At 42.4% G+C, this 20,089-nt stretch overlaps 1 protein-coding gene across 1 annotated transcript in view; it reads left to right on the top strand.

Annotated features, from left to right (window-relative positions):
- Window positions 1–15,294, top strand: part of PITPNC1 (phosphatidylinositol transfer protein, cytoplasmic 1) — a gene marked incomplete at its 5' end in the record, with an annotated part of 41,490 nt that extends 26,196 nt beyond the window's left edge. Inside the window, 4 exons of the mRNA XM_010137806.1 lie at window positions 8,296–8,451; window positions 9,188–9,251; window positions 11,893–12,011; window positions 14,865–15,294. Of these exons, the coding sequence (XP_010136108.1) occupies window positions 8,296–8,451; window positions 9,188–9,251; window positions 11,893–12,011; window positions 14,865–14,870 (345 nt within the window). The remainder of the gene's footprint in view (window positions 1–8,295; window positions 8,452–9,187; window positions 9,252–11,892; window positions 12,012–14,864) is intronic.
- Between the last annotated feature and the right edge of the window lie 4,795 nt (window positions 15,295–20,089).

Below are 20,089 nucleotides of genomic sequence, written 5' to 3'. Positions count from 1 at the left end.
GTGTAATATCAAACCCTGCCGATGAGTATGGCAGCTGCTTGACTATACAAAACGACACTACATAATATTTTTAGGATAGAAAATGAAGAGCTGCCAGTGAATGTATTTATATACCACAGGAGACATGATTTTACAGACTGAAAAAGTCAGGTACTTGTTATATTCCATTTATAGATCCTATTTCAAATTTTATGTACGGGTCATAAAACAAAATCAAGTCTACAGTAGAATGAAAAGTTATTTTATTAGTTTCCTCAGGTAATGAAACCCATCTGTTTAGTGTCAAAAATTAAATAACACCTCATGAAACAGCTTATTGGTCCCATCATCTTATCTGAACTCTCCAGCCTTCTGGTTCCATTTATGAACGACTGCTGCTGCCGAACAGGTCGGATTTGACTGTCCTTTAAAGAAGTCATGTAAGATTTTTCATCTCAGAGTGTGCATTTCCAGCAATCGTAAACTCAACTTTCCTTCTCATTTTTAATTAAGCATAATTTCCATATGATTAATCTTATGGTACAGAAAACCAGCCTCATGTTAAGCAAGACAGAATTTTGGAGTCTTTGTGTTGTTACTTCAAAGACAAATCTGGAGACCTGATTCCAAGCAAAATGGAAATTTCCATGGGTTTAAACAACAAAACCAGCCCAGCATCTGTTGTTTTTTCTGTACTGATGGATGATTTGTATGTTGGCTACCAAATTCTGTTTCAGAATTCACACAGAATAGTCAGACCACCTTAACACTTAACTGTGCACATCCTGACGCTGATAGTGAATTAATAATAGCTGAGTTCAGAATCTTCCAAAGTTTACAAACTCGGGGGGGCTGTGCTGCTGTATGATGAACATGAACCTAAATTCCCATTTCTGCTGAGGCCTCTTACATAATTTTTAATGTTTGCAAATGTTATTTCCATCTGTTTTCAATCAGAACAGATAAAAACCTAACTCTATGTAATTGAGAAACGGTGTTTACCAAGCGATGGTTTCAGAAATAACAGAACATCAGTTATTCTAAGCTTTTGAAAGGTATTTTAGTTACACTAATAACAACCATTTGGCTGCTTTGAGATCATTTAATCTGAATTGATACTAAATTTAAAGATTAAAACTGAAGTACAATCCTCAGGATTTAAGAATTAGATCCCGCAGGATAAGTGTTCTGACTCCCAGCCAGCCAGACCAATCCAATGACTGTAACTTCAGGCACGTTGGTAATCTCGTCATTTCAATGGGTCTTCAGTGTGCTGAAAATTAAGCAAGTTCTGTGTCAGGGTCAGCATACTTAGCAGCTTCTAGAAATGAGCTCTAAATGTCTTTTACATCCTATTATTTCTTTTTATACCCTTTTATATCCTGCATCTCTCTTCACTTAAAAACATAGCTGAGTTTTTAAGAGGAGATTTTGTTATTTAGTTGTATTACTGTATACTAGAGAGTACCTGAAATAATTTAAACTTTTCACGCACCGCTTCAACTGCTTGCCTGTTGTTAGTGCTTACGCATCTGCTTGTAGACACGTGATTTGTGTTACAAGCAGACAGCACTAATTCACAGTTGATACTAAGCTGTGATTTATGATGTCTTTATCTTTAAAGTGCTCGGTTATCCTTCATAAGCCGTTTGGGTCAATACTGTACGTTTTTAGAGCCTTCTGCATGAAAAGCCCCTTTCTACAAGTTGCCTGTGCCCTTTCTTTGAGTTAGTGCATCAGATAACTGACAGGCTGTAACAGAATGAACCGCGGCAGTGTTAGTGTTGCTTTTCTCTTTTATGGACACTGAAGATGGAAGGGGGTGTGTGTGGGGGGGTGTGTGTGTGTATCGACCGGTATCATCAGCAGAGGTGATAATACTGCAGCTGGCACAGCAGGGTTCAGGAGGTACCCGAGGGACCCACAGCATCAGGCTCAGCACAAACAAGTGAAGCAACTACTCCCTGCTTCTTAGCAACTATGATCCAAAAAACCCTTTTTCAGTTGCCCTGGCATCAGTCTTATAAACAGATCTATATTCTTCCTTCCGTTGTATCTTATGTAATATTGATTCACACACACAAAAAGACAAAATGTGTAAAACACCTTCGTATGTTTAATATTCCATTTGAATAGCATCGCTCGCTCTGGCTTGTGCTGGTACTGAGCAGAGGAGAAGTATTCCATGAAAATGTCATGACGGTTGAAGGGAAGATGATTAAATTTAACCTTGTGCATAACTGCTTTTTCTCTCCTTTTAAATATTAACTAAAGTTGAAAATAAAAAATATAGTTAGCTGGAGGCTGAAGGGGAGCTGTTATTTCATTGGGGAACACTTTAAAGGAACTTCTGCCAATAACACCGGGTGATCTCTTGACCAGAATCACCCAAGTGGTTTGAGTTCCCATGAGAATGGAGGGCTTATCTGTCAGCGTATGCCCAAAATGACTCAAAGCTCCACGTAAACGGTGAATCAGAAGACAGTTTTGTTAGCTATTGCCAACACGTACCCAAAGTCCAAGTCTGTCTGCGTGGAGGGACTGATCTCTGCTGTCAAAAGACTTGCCCTTGGAGAAGGCTGGAGAAGGTTTAACTGCAGCAATCCCAGGTATCGCAAAGGAGGTGACTTAATTTTAGCTTAATGACCCCCTGCAAACTGCATGGTGAAGCAGCCAACGGAACACTTAGCAGGGCTGCCACGTCTTACAATACAGCTGGTTTTTACAAGAAGGGACCTGAAAATCCTTAAATTTTAAGACGTTTAAATGTGAGGTTCCAGATTGAGAAAGCTTGACTCTGGACCCAAGCTGACAGGCTTGCCTTCTTTGCTGGTTCCAAATCTGAATGTACACACTACACTGAACACAGAGCTTTATGTTTCTGTATAAAGAATGCACGAGCCCACAGGTAAGAGTAGTTGTGCATTTTGTAAAGTAATTTCCTTGTGACTTTATCATCAATGAATATGTATCTCCAGGCATCACGTATTCCCCGTATAGACATGTATATTTATCTGAATTATAGGAAAGAACAAAACTGAACAATGCTGGAGGGTGAGGGCCTCTCGTGAATCGTTCACTGAAATGAAACATTTTCTGTAGATGTAAGCTACGGAGCAAAATGTTCTTTGTGAACACATTTGAGTTCTCAAAATTAACAGCATTTCATTTCCTGTTTATAACAAAGCAGTCTGAGAGCTGGACAAACAGAACAAACTTTTTAAGTTACCTCCAAACTGAAAGATTCCACGCAGCTGCTGCGTTTTCTTCTCCCATCGCTGGCTCTTTCAGCTTTAACCCAGCTGCACTGCAATAGGTCCAGCTCACTACCGTCCAGGTGCTTTCAGAATAACAAAACCTCCTTCGCATTACTGAGCCAGAAAATTATGGCTGTTGAAATAATCCAGCTGCCTCAACCCCACGGGGAATGTGTGCAACGTGTCAGTGCAGCAGTTTGGTACAGGGTACAGCAAAAACAGATGAAAATTTCCTTTTCTTCCTAACTTCAGATGTGAGCTTACATAAAGGCTGGCTGGATTATCATATATTAATACCTCAGAGCTCTCCCAATATTTACAATTCTTAAGTATTCAGCTGTTTTTTTTTTCCAGAAAATACATTTTAATGGAAATTCAAAAAGAGGAAAAAAGAGTCTTTAAAAAAATGACTCCACATAAATGTCTAAAGCAGCCTCTTTACTTCAACAAATCTTTCCAGAGCCCTAGCTATATCAGCTGAAATGCAAAACCTAGCAACTACAGCTGATGGTGAAGTGCCAGATCACACGTATTGAAACCACGAAGGACTGGTTCTGAAATTCAAGATCAAACGAAATCTTCTTCAGCTTAAAGAGGAAAAAAAAAATGACTGCACTTCAAAAGGACAGTGGTGGAATACGTTGCACTAGGAGTCTGAAAAACTGGATTCATGCATTTAAAAGAAGGAAGGAAGAATCAGTTTCTGGGGCATCTGAGTCCCTTCTGGTAAGAGAATGAGATGCATGGCATAAGCACAAGGCACTTCCACCTCTGGAGAGCGTACTCAGCGCAGGGATCTTCCCCCGTGCTCAAACAGCCATACAGGCAGCAGGTCATTTTCGAGACAAATGTGAGGATGTTCCTCACAGGCTTCCAGCAAACAGGCAAGGGAGGTGTCACCAGCTGCAGAGCAGTGTGGCATCTTCAAACCATGCCCAATACCATGGCAAAGCCAAGGGAAGCCGTGTCTGCTCAGATCTGGGAGTTTTCTGTAGGCAATCAATTAGCTTCGAGTAAAAAATAGCATTTCAGAATGTAATCCAAAAAGGCTTTGTAACAGCCCAGTGCTGGGTTGTCAACGTGGTGGTGTTTGCCTCCTGGAAAGGAGGTGGCAATCCCACATCTGATATCCATGACATCTGCAGTCCATGAGGAAGGTTAAGTAAATAAATGCTAAACACTAAATAATGGAATTCCCAACAATGAGCACGTTGAGCTGGACCTGCCAGCCACGGCCTAAGTAAGAAACACTGGGTGAGTGCTACGTCCGAAACATATCCATCACACTGGGGCTTTTATTTTCTGTTCTTGTCAGTCTGCATTTCATTCTCAAACAAGCCCAGCTCGTGGGTAATGATGTTTCTGCTATGTTAGCAGAAGTGCTATTTTTAAATCACTCTGCACCTGGCAATAACGTATTGCAAATACAGAGTACGTTTTGCTCCTCTGTAGCAAAAGGATTTGCCAGATGGGCTTTCCTAATAAATTGTGTCTGATAAAAGGACGAGAAGGTTATTCAAACAAAAAGATTTTAGCTATGCCATTACATTTAAAACAGATTGAGGATTTTGCCAGTAGATAAATTAAGGGACAACAGCGAATAGACGCAGAATTCTTTGGATGACGGCTTCTCTGGAAAGGAAGGCATGGGTGGCTAAAAGCAAAAATAAAGCACAAAATTAATGTTCTAAATAATAACATGAAAATGGGGGTAGACCAAAGATCAGCTTGCCCAGTTTCTAGTCGCTGACAGAAGCATTCCGAGCACGCGTGCCACAATTCCTGCCTAGAGAGTTGCTGCTTCCCTCCAGCCTGTGCCTCTGCTCTCTGCTCTGCACGCTGCCGTACCTTTCCCAGGGAGAGGAGCCGGTGCAGGCAGGTGCTCAGCGCTTCCTCCTGAGACTCGCAGAGATGAGCGTGGCACATGAGTCTAATTTGTTCTGACTGACCTCTTCAGTGAGCTAGAGCACGGAAGTCAGGAGGAGAAGCAGTGCTGTGTACCAGTGTTACTGCTACTTGCATTTAAAAGAAAATTATCATCCCCGCTTCCCGTTTTGTTTGTTTTAGAAGGACTTTATATGTCTAATTGCAGAAAGGACTCCAGGCACATAAAATCTTGTGGGTTGTGGCTTTCCTGTGCAAGGTCTCACTGATTTCAGTGGGCTTTGGATCAGACATTGAAGGAAAAAGATCAGTAGTCCTGGTCACATCAAAGGTCCTTCTGGCCCGGTGTGCTCCCTGGGGCTGTGGCCAGAGCAGAGGCTCAGGAAAGGTGTAAATAGATGCAAAATATAGAGATAAATACAGAGATTCTTCCCCTAAGTACTTCCTCTTACGAACCACAGCACAAGCAACTCCTGAGCCAGCCTTTGTGTCTTTCTAAAATAGTCCAAGACTTTTTTAAATACCTGTTTTTTTAGCAGGCAGGTAAAAAGCCCAGTGATTAGTTTAACTTCTGATAAAACCCAGTAAAACACTCATGCCCTTGGAACTGGTGGGCCAGAGATTAGACTCTCACGTTCACTTTGGTTAATGTTGCTGTGCATTTATGTCCCACCACCCCGCTCACACACAGTCTCTGAGTTTCAGCTCACCTGAGCAAGCCCTCAGTAAAATCTTTAACATCTTGATCCCTCATCCAGCAGTCTGGAAATCTGCTCCTCCAAATTCTTCCTGTTTCCTGGCTTCCACTCCTCAGCCTGCAGTTTGAGAGGACGGATGTGTTAATGTTTTCAGAAAGGCAGGCAGTCTGCAAAAGCTCTGCGCTGTCAGTGGCTCACACTGTCCCTCAGTCCCTGGCTCTTCGCTTGAAACTGTCCTGCCAATTTGTGACTAAACATCATGTGCTTCCAGAAAAACGGACCTGATTGAGGGGAGCAGAGGTGCCACCTCTGGGTGCTGTCAAAGGAACCTGCAGCTAGGAGCGATGTCACGGATGACCTGCATCGCAGTAGTGGTGCAGAGTATTTGTGGGCCACCACATTAAGAATGATTTCCACAATGCACCTCCTCGTCTGCTGGGTTAAGCTCACCAGTCCAAGCCAAACAAGGCAGAACACTGCTTATACAGCATCCAGAGGGGTCCCGCCGTTTGGACGAGACACCCAGCAGTCATGCAGGGTAGCTGGTCAATATTTAATTGTTATTTATAAATTCTGAATACTTGACGCTGACTCAAGTCCATTACATTAAATCCCGTTGGACTGCACTGAAGTTATTCCATTACAGCTCTGGTTGTTGCTGAAGGGATATAAGGTACAATAACACTCAGTATTATTAATGTGTGTCTCTGAAACGCTTAATCACGACAGTGCCTCCATCACGCTGACACCGCATGTGTCTGTAAAAAAGAGCAGACCCTGAGAGCAGAAAATAGCAGAACTATTTTCCTTTGACTTCCCTTTTTAGAAACACCTACTTCACACTGGAATATTTTGCAGGAATATTCAAAATCATGTTTTCTGTAATTATTTCTTCATTCATGGAATCATCTACTAGAATTTTACATCTTTCTGACTATTATGTCTTAGCTCTTCCCTTTTCACTTTTTCTTTTTTTTATTATTATTATATTAATTGCTTCAGACAATGATCAGTTATAAAACAACACTTTCAACCAGAAAATACCTCAATCAATCTGAGGTCAGGCTTTATTGAGTGAGAAGATTGGCACCAGCACGTGCCTAGGCATTGTGATATACAGTGGCATGTTTCTCTGATACATGATGATGCTGAACTGGTTTTTTATGGTGATTTAACATTGAAACCTTATTATACTGCGAGCTGGAAGCTCTATTTAGAAAAGGATGTGTCAGCAATAAAAGCAGTGACTTTCAGAGAGAAGGAAGACTATCACCTCATTGCAGCTTTGTAAAGAAGCTTTACTGACAGAGCTTCGGTTTAAGGACAAAATCTGAAGCCAAGTCAGGACATAACTAAACAGTGGAAAAAAGGAACGCTGGGTGATGTATAAGCTCACACTGAATGAAAGAAAATTAAGATCAGAATAGTCTAATCAATGTTTTGTTTGTTTTTCTCCTGAGTGTCTTCCATTTAGCACACAGTTTAAGTGCATCCTTAAACACATGTTTAACTGCTTTTATAGCAAAGGGTGGATTGAAAAGGTCTTCCCAGATCTCAGCTTTGGGAAGGCAGCACAGATGAGCACTGCTGGTTATTCCTGAAGACAGACTGCAGAAGCTCCACTCTGAATTTACTGAAACTATGTTATTTTCAAGTTTTGAAAATCAATGCTTAACCGAAAACGATTTCTACTTACAAGATGTAATTAGCAGGACTGGACATAAAGTGAAATGGAATTATACCAATATGGAAAATAACACTTTGATAGATAAAATTGTATCTTGTACAGATAAAAGTAAACTTCAGAGACGAACCTAAGCCCCAATTGGTTTTTTCAGTTTTGCCGTGTAATTTCAACACCAATTTATTTTCCAGTTCGTAAGGGAGACAGAGTTGAAGTCAGTCAGTGTTTTGCCCATAACTCAGTTGTACCCAGAGATGGCTAAACTGGAGGAGGTTCACACTTAGCTGGCCTCCTTGGGTGTACAGTTCACTAAAATTGAACACGGCATTCTCAGGGTCACAGCAGTGTGGACGTGGGAAAGCTCAGACTGGAGACGATTTCAGGAAGCCGGGCATGGGTAGAGAGTACTCGTCAGTACACCGAGGGAGCAGTGGGAAGGCAAGCTCTGGAGAAGCAACACGGGTGTTTCCAAAGGCCATGAACAACACTTGGAGTGCATTGGATTGTCATGACTTGCACTGACACTTTTCCCTATAGCAGAAAAGGTCCCAGAGGTTTTGACTGTCAAAGCACCTCCAAGAATATGCTGCCATTGATTCACTGCCTGTGGGATAAACGACAGGATTGGGTTTAGTGTTTCCTGGTGCTTATTTAAGTCAATTCCATGTTATTTGTTCATCATGTTCATTAGCAGGTTTTCAAAGTTTATGTCCTATCAAAACATTTACTTCAGCAAACTGACAAACAGAACTTCCTCTCCTGCATTCCCCAGCGTGTGTTCTTTGTTTTGCAGGATCCTAAATACTTCAAGTCACAGAAGACTGGGAGAGGCCAATTAAAAGAAGGCTGGAGAGACACCCATCAGCCAATTATGTGTTCCTACAAACTTGTGACTGTGAAATTTGAAGTCTGGGGACTTCAAACCAGAGTAGAGCAATTTGTACACAAGGTCAGTGAAACCAGAGCTGTTTCTTTATCCTTCACATAAGCAGAACTTGAGGAAGGTAACCACAGCTGTGCAGACGCTGGGGAGCTCCGCTGAGTCTGCTTTCAGCCCTCTCGCAAGGTCTGAAAGGTCTGGACCAGAGTCAAAGGGTTCATCTCTGGGTATAAGCTTGACAAAGCCTGGAGCTGCTCAGGTCTAAGGTGAGAAAAACAATCGATGACATTCTCAATACTGTGACAGAGGCATGAGCTGAAGTATTTATGAGTATCTGTAAGTACTGCACATGTAGCAATGATATGCAGAATTTCTTACACAGGTAGTGAGGAAGTTTTCCAATCAGTCTACTACAAAATTCATTCATGAGAGGCATAACAGCCTAACGATGATGTTTTTCAGAGCAGTGACCTTCCACATGTTTAAAAAACTAACAAGGAAAAAGAAGAGTTCCAGAATGTCTAATTGCACAGAGATCACTGGACTCTGTACGCGTTCCCAAATGGCTTCCCACGCCAGCCAGACCGGGCTAATGTGACCCAGTGCTGGCAACGGATCCACGGCCAGTGGGAGGTTGGGCTACAAGCCGCTCGGAAGCCAGTATGTCGGACTCTCCAGGGCAGGTCCTTTTAGACACCAAACTGTCAAGTTATTTTTCACTCTAAATCACGTTTAAAGACAACAGAGCTACCTTTCTAAAATGCCTGTTACTGCAGAGGTATTTAACCCGTTCCTTGTTTTGTAGGTGGTCAGAGATATCCTGTTGATTGGTCACCGGCAGGCTTTTGCCTGGGTTGATGAGTGGTACGGTAAGTACTCTCCAAATTTAGCCCGTTTCAAGGGGCTGATGCAAAGCCTATGATAATTAACAGATTTCCATTTGCTTTTATGGATCATCAGGTCCTAGTATAAGTTGTTCATGAAAGAGATGGAACTACATTCAGCTTCTCGAGAACATACGGAGCTCATTTACAGCAGGTTCTTTGTTAGGAGAGCAGGCTGTATTTTGGGCAGGCAGTAGGCAGCATTCAGCGATGCCTTTACATCCCAAGCATCTCAGTGTGTGTGCATCAGTCCCGTCACCCCGCAGCGTAGGCAGAGAGAAGCTGCCCCTGCCAGGAGTCATCTATATGGAGAACCACATGCAGGTTCAAATAAAGGTTCATGTTAAGACTGCATGAACGTGCAGTCATTTCCGCACCGCTCCTCCTAAGGCCTCTGACCTAACACAATGTCAGCTTTTAGGAAGGGTTTAAGTTGCTAATACGGGTTGCAGTACAGCAAAGGTGGAGCTCTAACGTCCTTGCTGGAAAACAGATACAAAGGAAAAGCCTGCTGGGTGTGATCCAATAGCAGCTGCATGCAAAAACTGTTCTGAGTCCATGAACCAGCTGTAGGAATGGGCACCCTGATGCAGAGAGTAACCTGAGTATCAACCAGCGAGTTACATTTCATAAAATTAGCTCACAGGGTTTGTGCATGTCTTTTCAGTAAGAGACATAACCTAGACACTTGGAGAATGGTTTCTAAGACATTCCGTAACATACAACAGGAATTAGGGAATATATTCAGAACATTTATTTAGATCCGCCCTAAGCTTCAGGAAACACCGTTTTGGGCATTTCACGGTAAGGATGACACCCGTCTTTCATCAAAACTCCAAAACATTCTGCATTGCTTAGAAACAGTCCATTAGCCCAGCTGGTGCAAACACACACATCCCCAGCGACTTCACAAACCGGCATCGTTTTACACCAGAATCTAACCACAAACACATTGTGATGATTTTTAGAAAATACAGAAAGATTTGCTTCTGAAATCACAATGTTCTTGTATATTTAATACTGCCTGAAAATCTTGTGCCGTAATGATCATAAGAGGATGTGGGGATGATGTTAGTCAGCTAAACTGAATCAAATAATCAGGGTAATACAATCAATGATGAAACAACGCGTTAGTTATGTTACAGCTGTTACTGACTGATTACTGATACTGTAAGTATGAATGTGTCCTGTCATTACATTTACTAAACTGTATTTAGTTCTACTATTAAGAAAATCTATTTTCACTTGTCGTTTACTAATAAAGAGCATGTTCTCTGCTTGGCAAAATGCATCCTTAGCATGTTACTGACATGGCTTCTGAGCTTGTTTGTCATTCCAGATAACAGTAAAAGGAAAAGACTAAAAGAGGATGAGGTAGTGGTATTCCACGTTTCCTTTTGATCAAAATTTCAGGCTGCATTTCATTTTCACTGATAAAGTATTACATTGTGCTACTAATATAACAGCTAAAGCTGTGTCTTTGCTGAAAAACTGTCTCATAAAATGCAGCAAGAGCCTCATATCACATAACAAGGAGCAGTGTGACATAAAAATTTGCAAATCGAAGTGGCACATAATTAATGAGAGAAAAATGATAGCCTCAAGAACAAAACCAGTGTGCATCAAAAGGGGTCTGGTGGCTGGCCCAGCCCGGGCCCTTGACAGATACGTGTTCACAAGCACATTGTGCTCATAAAATGCTGTTCAGGTTTTACGAGTAATTAGTTGACAGCTGTTTCCATGAAGCTCTGAAGTTACAAACTGTTGTAATGAACAGACAACAATTCTGACAGCCTTCGTGGTCGCTGACCCCTTACTCCCACGGAGACTTGTTGAAAGCAGGGGAATGCTCAGGAGAGTGGGGCCACAAGGCAATTAATTGGGTTCTGTATGGTTTAACTGGATGTGTGGTTTATGACAAATCTTTTTAAACGCTGCAATAATTGCTTGGAGTGACGCAGCGAGCACTGAACAGACGATGCACCAGTTTGACACCACCAGGCATGCCTGGGCAGTGAGAAATGATCTGACCGGTAGAATCAGCCGGATTTGAAGAGTATTTCTAATTCTCATAATTCACTAAATTGCTTGAGGCTACAAAACTGTTAACGTGTTCACTAGTAATTGACTTACCAGAATAACCATTAGTTTCTGGAAACTGAGCTGCTGCGTGTCCTAACAGTAAGAGTGTGCTGGTTGTGAAATGTACTATGCAAAGGTAACAAAATCTTTTCGAAGGTGCCTGGAAAGGTAAGTAAATATTTGAAGTATTTCTGTATCTATCCTTTATTCCAAGGGATCTTCTAAAACCTTTTTAGAAGATCTTGGCCTTTGCCAAGGCTGCACTTCGATTCTCTATGCCTACCTTATGTTACACGGGTACTTCCAAACATTTTCCACTCCTTCCTGTTCTCTGACTCCCTTTGACTTACCTTCACACCTTCCTTGGCTGATAAAACTACCTTTATGAGGCCACTTTCATAAAGCTAGTTGCTCCATGCTTTTTTTTAAAATCCTTTTTTGGCTTCTGCTGAAAGACTATGTGTTCCTAGCACCTTCTCCTTAAAAGAAGACATTGTTTGCACTGAATCAATGGAAAATGCCAACAATTTTGACCTTTTTACAGATATGACTATGGATGATGTTCGAGAATACGAGAAAAATATGCATGAAAAAACCAACATTAAAGTTTGCAACCAACATTCATCTACTGTGGATGAAATAGAGAGCCATGCCAAAGCAAGAGTATGTCCATTTTTAACACATATTGCCCATCCTCAGCTAATACACCTGCACAGACAAGAGAAGAGCAACCAGCTGAGCTTGCTGAACAGTCAGTGGAATTTTGGGGAGGTTTTGCTTCAGTAGGAACAGAATCTTTCTCCATGCAGTGCATTTCGTTTGCACTGTAAACTGCCACTGCTGTAAGGGTGGGGTTGGGCCCCTGTACAACTCCCTGTCTTCCAGGAAAACACAATTCTCACATTTCAGTCGGATGCATGAAGAGGAAGTTAAACAGGAGTTTTACTTTCTATTATTTGAATAGTTTAAAAATGTGGGAGGTCAGAGTGCCTCAGTCAAAAAGCCAGGAACATGGGGAGTGGAAAACTTCTATGAAACTGGTAAAAAATCATTTATTTCACCAGGAAAAAAGAAAAGCTAATGAATTATTCAGTCATTTCAAACTAATTTTAATGTTGTCATCTGTTAGTTACAAACAAGGTAAGAAGCATTCTCAGAAGGGTAGAACAGCAGTCTGTGGAGAAGGGCAGGTTTCTGTGGAGGTTCTTTGATTCGGATTCTGGAAATTTGGGCACCTCGAGCAGAGGCCTAAACTTAGAAATTACTGCTCGCTGCAAACAGAAAAGGAGCAGAGGTATTTGCTTTTGAAATGTTACTACTCCTTTACTCATTACACTGTAGAACTTGGTGATGGTTTTACTCCTGTAACGAGTATGGGGCAAGGCCTGAAGGGCTGAAGTGTTCCCTTTGTTCTTACTCAGTAAAACTGTCACCAGGCTGAGAGGTTGTCCAGGCAATAACCAGGAAGGTAATTCTTGTGTCTGCAATGCTGCAGCTCCGTTGACATCAAGGTTATGCCTTAGCTGAGCAATACTGAGACTCAGTTCTGACTTTGGCTCCACACTTCAGGGTCTGGCTTTGCATGAAGTCTGCCAGCCCTAGTTCCCATGCAGAAAAAGTGCCATTGAGGTCACAACAGAATTTGTCATTAATGAAAAAAAAACTCTGAACCTTCTTAGCTCAGAGTAAGGCCTTGTTTTCCCTGAGTGTATACCAGAACAGAGGGAATTTAAAGCCAGTTTAAGCTAAAAAGCAAGAGTCAACTGACAGGACAATGAGTATTTCATGTATGGATTTAAAATGAACGGTTTGGAGGCTACCACTAGCAAGACTTTGATCAGGCCTCACTTAAACGGCAGCAAACTGAGCGATCTTCCTGTCCTCTTTCGTTTATCCAAGACAGCTTCTGTTTCACCTTGCACAGAAGTCCTCAGTCAAAAATAGCTGAAATGAATGCACAGGCTCCCTTTGATGTCCGGGGTTTCAAACCCTTTGAGCTCAGAAACACCACACACACAGTCACGGGCTGTGAAACGAAATGTAAATCAGCAAAACAAGTTCAAATCTATCTCCAGCACAAGCAGGTCCAGTTCTTCTGAGACCGCCCGTTTATTTCCACCACCTCTCTCAGCCCTGAAAACAGCTTAGTCCTCACTCCTCAGAACTGGCAACAGAGGCTGCAGAGGTCCCCGGAATGTCGTCGGCGGGGGAGAGAGGAGGCGGCTGGCAACATGCATGCTTTCCTTCATTTAACAGGGTGTTATAATGCCGCATAAAGCTGCTTCCACATAACCTTTGCAGCCAAGGCTAGCGATGCGCACAGCTGGGTCGTGTTCAAGTAAAGGATTTTCTCATACACATGGCAAGCACCGTTGCCAGTCCCGTGTCTCAGACACCCAAATGTGCGAATGGTAGATCGATTAACATGCCAGTGTTTTTCTTTCTGTGGGGTTTTTGGGCGTTCAGAGCTCTAAGAATCTATAAAATGGTTTAAGGAAATACTTCAAATTTACAAATTTAACGTGGTATTCAGTGGAAACCATAGAATTTACGTCAGTTGGCTCCAGGGGCATCTGCAGGCGATGTAGACATGAACTGCAGGTTTCAGAAGAGTCGTGCTGATTTCTTCCTCAACTTAGTAGCAGATGTCAGTGGTGTGGGATTTAATATAAACTTTTGCATGGCTCAGCTCAGAACACGGCTCTGCTGGAGTGGCTCTGCCCTCTTGTGGGTTTCCACAGCACTGTGACACAGTTGCCACCTGCGTGAGCAGACTTTGCTTCTGCGGACCCGAGTTTCCACTGCAAAGTGGCTTTATCTTCTCATCTCGTTTTGCATCTGTTTTGCAGAGAATTAAGCTGTGGGTTTGTCGGTTGGCCATAAATGTTTAAGTACCGATTCTGGATGGAAAAGTTGGAAAGCATGTCGTGGCTTTACCAAGCTAGAGGGAATTCTTTAGGCTTCTTTAGTAGAAAAGCAAACCAGCCTCAGCTATGTGCGTGCAGCTGATACTAAAGTGCATAGGAGCCTTCAGGGGAGGAGAGAGAATTTTTCGTCCCCTGATAATTGCAGTAGATAAACAAACCAGTGACAACCCTTTACTTGTTCGTGCTCATAAGCTAAATGAAAAAAACAAAACCCCTGTCGTTTTATTTTGTTTGAAGTTCTGAAAAATCCTACTTGCTGACTGTGTATCTAGACATATTCCTTAACTGCCTGTGACTTTTCCAGCAGTTACAGAGGTAGCAATCTCTGCTCAGTTCAGACCCAGGCAGAAGAACCATTAGCATGGGATTAATGTACATAATTTCATTTCCTTTTCGTTGACAACTTATTGTGCTCCAGTCGATGCGTTACGAGAGGAAGGCATTCAGGTGGAGAATGACTTAACGACACAAATAATAAACAGTCATTCCCTGACACAGAATTTGAATGGAAGTAGTTTAAGTGAGTTGATGAATTGATCACTTGAAATTATTCTAACATGCCTTTATCTTTCTTTCCTTCTTGTTGAAGACATGACAATGGATGAAGTCCGAGAGTTTGAACGAGCAACTCAGGAAGCTACCAACAAGAAGATTGGGGTTTTCCCACCTGCAATATCTATCTCTAACATTTCCATGCCTTCCTCAACCCGCAGTGCACCATCTAGTGCTCCGTCAACTCCTCTCTCCACAGATGCTCCTGAATTCCTAACAGTTCCCAAAGACCGGCCTCGGAAAAAGTCTGCTCCAGAAACTCTCACTCTTCCAGATCCAGCGAAAAAAACCCTTTAAACTAACCCAGCATGTTTCCTCCTGATAAGCCATGTCTACCACAGCAAGAGCGACGTAACTCAATTTCTACAAAGGTCATGGTGGTTTTTCGGTTGGTTTTTTTTGCTTAAAATAATCGTACTGGTGTGGAAAGATTACTTCTTTCCTCGGACTTGACCCTTAAAACCTTCAGAGAAGTGCATGCGAGAGAACATAGTTTCTGTATTCCTAAAGTAGTGTTTCAAGCCATATGGTGCATCGTACTGACGTACAATGAAATAGTCTGAGGGGAACCCGATAAAAGAAAATAAATCTTTCTGTAGCAGTATCCTACCTATAAACCCCCATCTAGGTCATAGCATTTATAATTAGGAGTAGGTATTTAGTAAAGCCAAGGACTTTTGAGGCAAATTAGTGCCAAGTAGAATGCAGGGTTAACAGGAAAAAAAAACCCTCCCTTTTCTTCCTTTTCTAGCCACTTTTAAGACCCTTCCCACTCTCAGGCTTCTCCGGTTTATTCATAAACCTTTGATCGTAACTCATTGTGCTCGAACACCAACAATGATCACTCAGATTCACATTTTGCTTAATATGACTCAGGATTTGGGGCCTGGCTAAGAAACACAAAACTTTTCAAACCTAAAATATCACTGTATGGGAGCCCCAATTGTAATTAGTTACACTGACTTTGAGGCCATTGAACTATTTCTACCTTGCACAGAATTTGTAAAAGAAACCACCTCTTTCTTGCAGATAATGTATTTTCTTAGCTCTGCCCTGTCCTTTTGTGATCTCTCAAGTCCGTATCGGTGTTCATCAACAGTGTTCCGTGTGTAAGATTGGAAAAAAGCAGCTAAGCGGAGCCAGCTGAGAAGCAAAACCAATGAATTCTGTATTTTCCTCACTGGAAGAAGAGTGGTAGTTACACTGTAAGACCTTGAATGTAAAGGAAAGAAGATATGAGACTCCTGTTTTCTTTCCAGCCTTGCATCTTTCCTCAACAGCACAATCTCTGCTAACAGAAAGCTGGTTCCAGGCATTACCGTAGTCTAGGGAAAGGGTGAACAAAATCGGTCACTTTAAAAAGCAAATGAATGACGGGGTTGCTCAGTCCTGTGTAGGGTGACGTGAAGGACACAGAAGTGCTCTCCCTGGTCTGCGTGTGAAATCACTCTTCAGTCTCAGGAATTACAAGGATGTTTCCCAGCTGGGAAGTGTAGGTTGTGAAAGGAGGAGAAACATAAATGGCCGAAGTGCTCGCCTCCTTCCTTCCCTCCCTTTCAAAATGTGAGCTCAGGGAGAAACTCTCCCCGCTGACCCCTGTTTGGGGAACTTTGTTCTCGTTCCTACAGCGTGCTGTTCGATGAATGCTGTCAGCACTGGCTCTGGAGGTAGCTGTAGCAGATGTTAAATAAGCCGCTGTTCAAAGCCCAGTGACAGCCAAAACCTGAATCACACGATCAAAGTGGGTGATGTTTTGCACCACGGGTGACATGGTACATGGGTTAAAGAAAAGAGAGTCCTCCGGAGTGGAACTGTCGCTGAATACTGAACAATCAGTCTGGAGATGGCCTTGTGCTGGACGGATGTTTGTGCCACCTGCTCAGCACAGTGCTGTGATTCCACCGGCTTAAACGCACTGAACCTCTCCCTGGCTGTAGATCCAGCAGAGGGTATGTTGAATGTGTGGTATTCATAGGGTAGATGTCGTAACAGGAGAAGTAATTCCACTGCCAACGTGCACTGAAAACAAGCGTATATTTGTCTGATAGTTAAAATCCTGTAGCTTGCAAAATCCAGGAGCTCTTGGTTAGCTGTGGTCTGACTTCGCACGTTCTCCCACTTACTGTCCAAGTTTTGCTTTGCTTTTCTTCTCACAGCTAGTAACCGTGGGTGATTAGTAACTTGGGCGATTAGTAAACTAATGGGTGAAGATTTTTTTTGTTTAAAAAGAAGCCGCTCTAATGATGCAAACAAAACTTCCCTACATTAGCTTGTGACTTCGGCTTTAAAAGTGTGCGAATTGTACATTTATGATTATAACTGGTCTAATCTTTTCTTAATTACTATTTATTTAGAAGCAAGATTGGGACATTGGCAGAGAAGGGAAACCTTTGAAAGTATAAAGCATAGATTGGTTGGTTCTTTATTTCCTGAATTTGACCTCTATAGAAATAGTTTAAATCTGCTTCAGCTGAAAGTCTATTTTTTAATGAATTTTTTCTTTGTCAGAGAAAACTTTGCTCAGCTCTGGTCATAATGTCCTTGTGCTTACACAGTACTGTTTCTACACACGTTTTGGCCTCTGGGTTTGACACAGATCACTAGACCAAGGCAGTCATACCTTTACTCCAATTTACCAGATCGATTTCCAACCCCATGTGGATACCCTGATTATCACATTCAGTGGGTGTGGAGATAAGGCACGTATGAAGATTGTTAACAGACCTGAGCAGGATACATCTCAACAGCTGCATGGCAGAGGCGGAGGAGGAAGACACTGGTCAATCATGTCGTGGAAAAAAAACCGGACTGCTTAATGCTGTGTCTCTGTCTGCCTGTGCTGCTGCTGCAGCCCTTCCACCGAGCAGCGCTGGTCTTGAGGAGCACCAGATTTGGTGACCAAACAGCCTGAATTCACTGGTGGCCACAACAAGGACCACGATCAGCCACGCTGCTTCCATGCTGCTTCCTAATGAAGGCAAATAAAAGGATTTGTAACGTTTCACTGTTTTGCACGACAAATATCGCAGGCGTTTCACGCCTGTGTGAGCAGCCTCTGCTCTGCTTTCCCCACCAGTCACTACCCCTTTGGTCAATGTGATTTTACACACCTTTTTCTCCTTGGTTGGTTTTTGTTTGTTTGATCAGTTGGTTGATTTTTAAGGGTAGGATCAATTTATCTAGAATATTCCCAGCAAACACTCAAACCCACACAAAATTAAGTGAAAAGGAAGGTCTGAATATTTCAGTCTAACATCTTGAGGCAAAATGCTTGTTTTCATTACTGTTTTTTCACAGTGTTTTCCGCTTTCTATTTTCAAACATGTTTATTAGGAGAAAACCAGAGAGCATTTTGCAGGTGTTCATCAATCCTTTTGTAAAAATAAGTGATGTGACTATTTAGCGAGTACATCTTCAGAGCGTGGCGCCAGCAGCAAAGCTGAACAGGCACGACAGCGGTGTTCCCGTCCTCTGCCACAGTGACTGAAGGGTGATGGGATACAGCTCTGCCGGGGCTTGGCAAGGAGTTTTTCATCAAGGAGAATACAGCTCGGAGCAAACAACATGATGAGTTTGTTCTATCAGAACCTCCTCCCAGATTTGCTCGTACTTTTATGTATTTCATGTTACAAAAGACCTGGCGATTCACTGCAGTCTTCAGAAGGGTAGATCTCTAATCAGCTAAACCAGGGAGGTATCTGTAAAGACTACAAGGAGCAGCACATTCCTGAAACACATACTTACTAGGATTTCTTATGAATGTAACGGTTAATTTTGTAAATGACTGGATAAATCCTATGGAAAGAAACTATTTGACCTTATTCTTTGGCTTTTTTTATTATTCTGGAAGGTGACTTTGTGACATCTAGTAGCCAATTTGCATTAATTGCTGCTGTAGAGATTTTGACATGGAAATATTTGTTCCTTGAATTTTAGTTTGTAACAAGACCGCTATTCTTTGTTAAAACTGCTTTGAAGCTTGCTGCACTGTAACTTCAAAACAACGTGTTCTCGTTTGAAATAAGCCAAATGTATCTGCTTTTGATGAATTAGTGAGTGCAGTAAGAGAGAATCCATGACCTTGTCAATAGGAGCTTTTCTGTTCCCACTGTTTGACTTGGGTTTGTATGTGTAAGTTAAAATTGCTAAATAAGTCTAACAGTGTTTTGCTTTAAATGAACAGCATGGTCATTGAATGACAATCTCCTGTAGTTGTGTGGTGTCACCAAAACAGGTTTCATTGTTCTGTTTCATTTCTGTCATAATTCCACATGACTCTGAATGTCCAGTAATTCATTTCTTTTGTTCAGAGCAATGATGGCTGCATTTGACAATACATCACCACCATCATCACAGAAGGACCAAGTTTTGAAATGCTCTGCATGTTAAATAATGCAAGGCTTGGCAGGAGAATTTGATTGTCGTATTTCTCATTGATATCACTTAGTTTCTGATTTTTCCAAGTTATTTATTATTTTTAATATTGTATTTTTCCTTGCATTTTGTTGTAAATAAACTACCAACAATTATTCTTTACAATTGTGGCTATTTTCTTGTACTAGATCTCCTCTAGAAAGGAACATCTACTATTTCTTGTTGTGGCTCAGCTTTTTAAAGATTTTATCAGGGCAGGTGCCCCCTCAGCCTGGTGCTCGCCCATTCAGTTGTAAATGACCTCTTGGTTGACAAGGAAGGTTTTCAGTGGGGAATCTAATTCTCTGTGCAGGGTTTGGCAGCCCAGTGTTGTAGTAAATACCGGAAAAGAGACCACTCAAAACCTCTCAGACTTGTCTATAAGTCATTTGATTTCAGTCAACAGAAACATCACATGTACAATGATTCTTCGGGCTTTTAAGTGCAGGATTACTCCATAGAAACAAAGCTTTCTCCGCACCAGAAAAGCGGTGGTCGCTTATTCAGTGCAGAAACGCTTCGCCGCAGCACAGGAGAGGGCACACGGAACAAACACAGGCCACGAAAATACTGAAGGTAGGAGACACAGGGTACAGAAGAGGCAAACCCCACGCAGCCCTGCGTGGCCGGGCTCCGCAGCAATGCTGTCACGACAGTGCTGAGCCCCTCTCGGGTAAGCGCACTGGGACCATGCCCTGCAGACCGACAGGGCTGGGGCCGAGTCTTGGCCACCAGAGTGAGGTTGTGGCTGTCCTCCACGAGGCGAAATCACGGCTGGAGTCTCCAGCGAGCAGCTGTGCCAGTGGCAGCAGTGCGGACATCAGGGCGGGCAGCAGCGGGCAGCAGCTG

The sequence above is a fragment of the Buceros rhinoceros genome, unplaced genomic scaffold (assembly GCF_000710305.1).
Source record: "Buceros rhinoceros silvestris isolate BGI_N320 unplaced genomic scaffold, ASM71030v1 scaffold38556, whole genome shotgun sequence".
Lineage (NCBI taxonomy): Eukaryota > Metazoa > Chordata > Aves > Bucerotiformes > Bucerotidae > Buceros > Buceros rhinoceros.
This window is presented reverse-complemented; position numbering and strand designations above follow the sequence as displayed.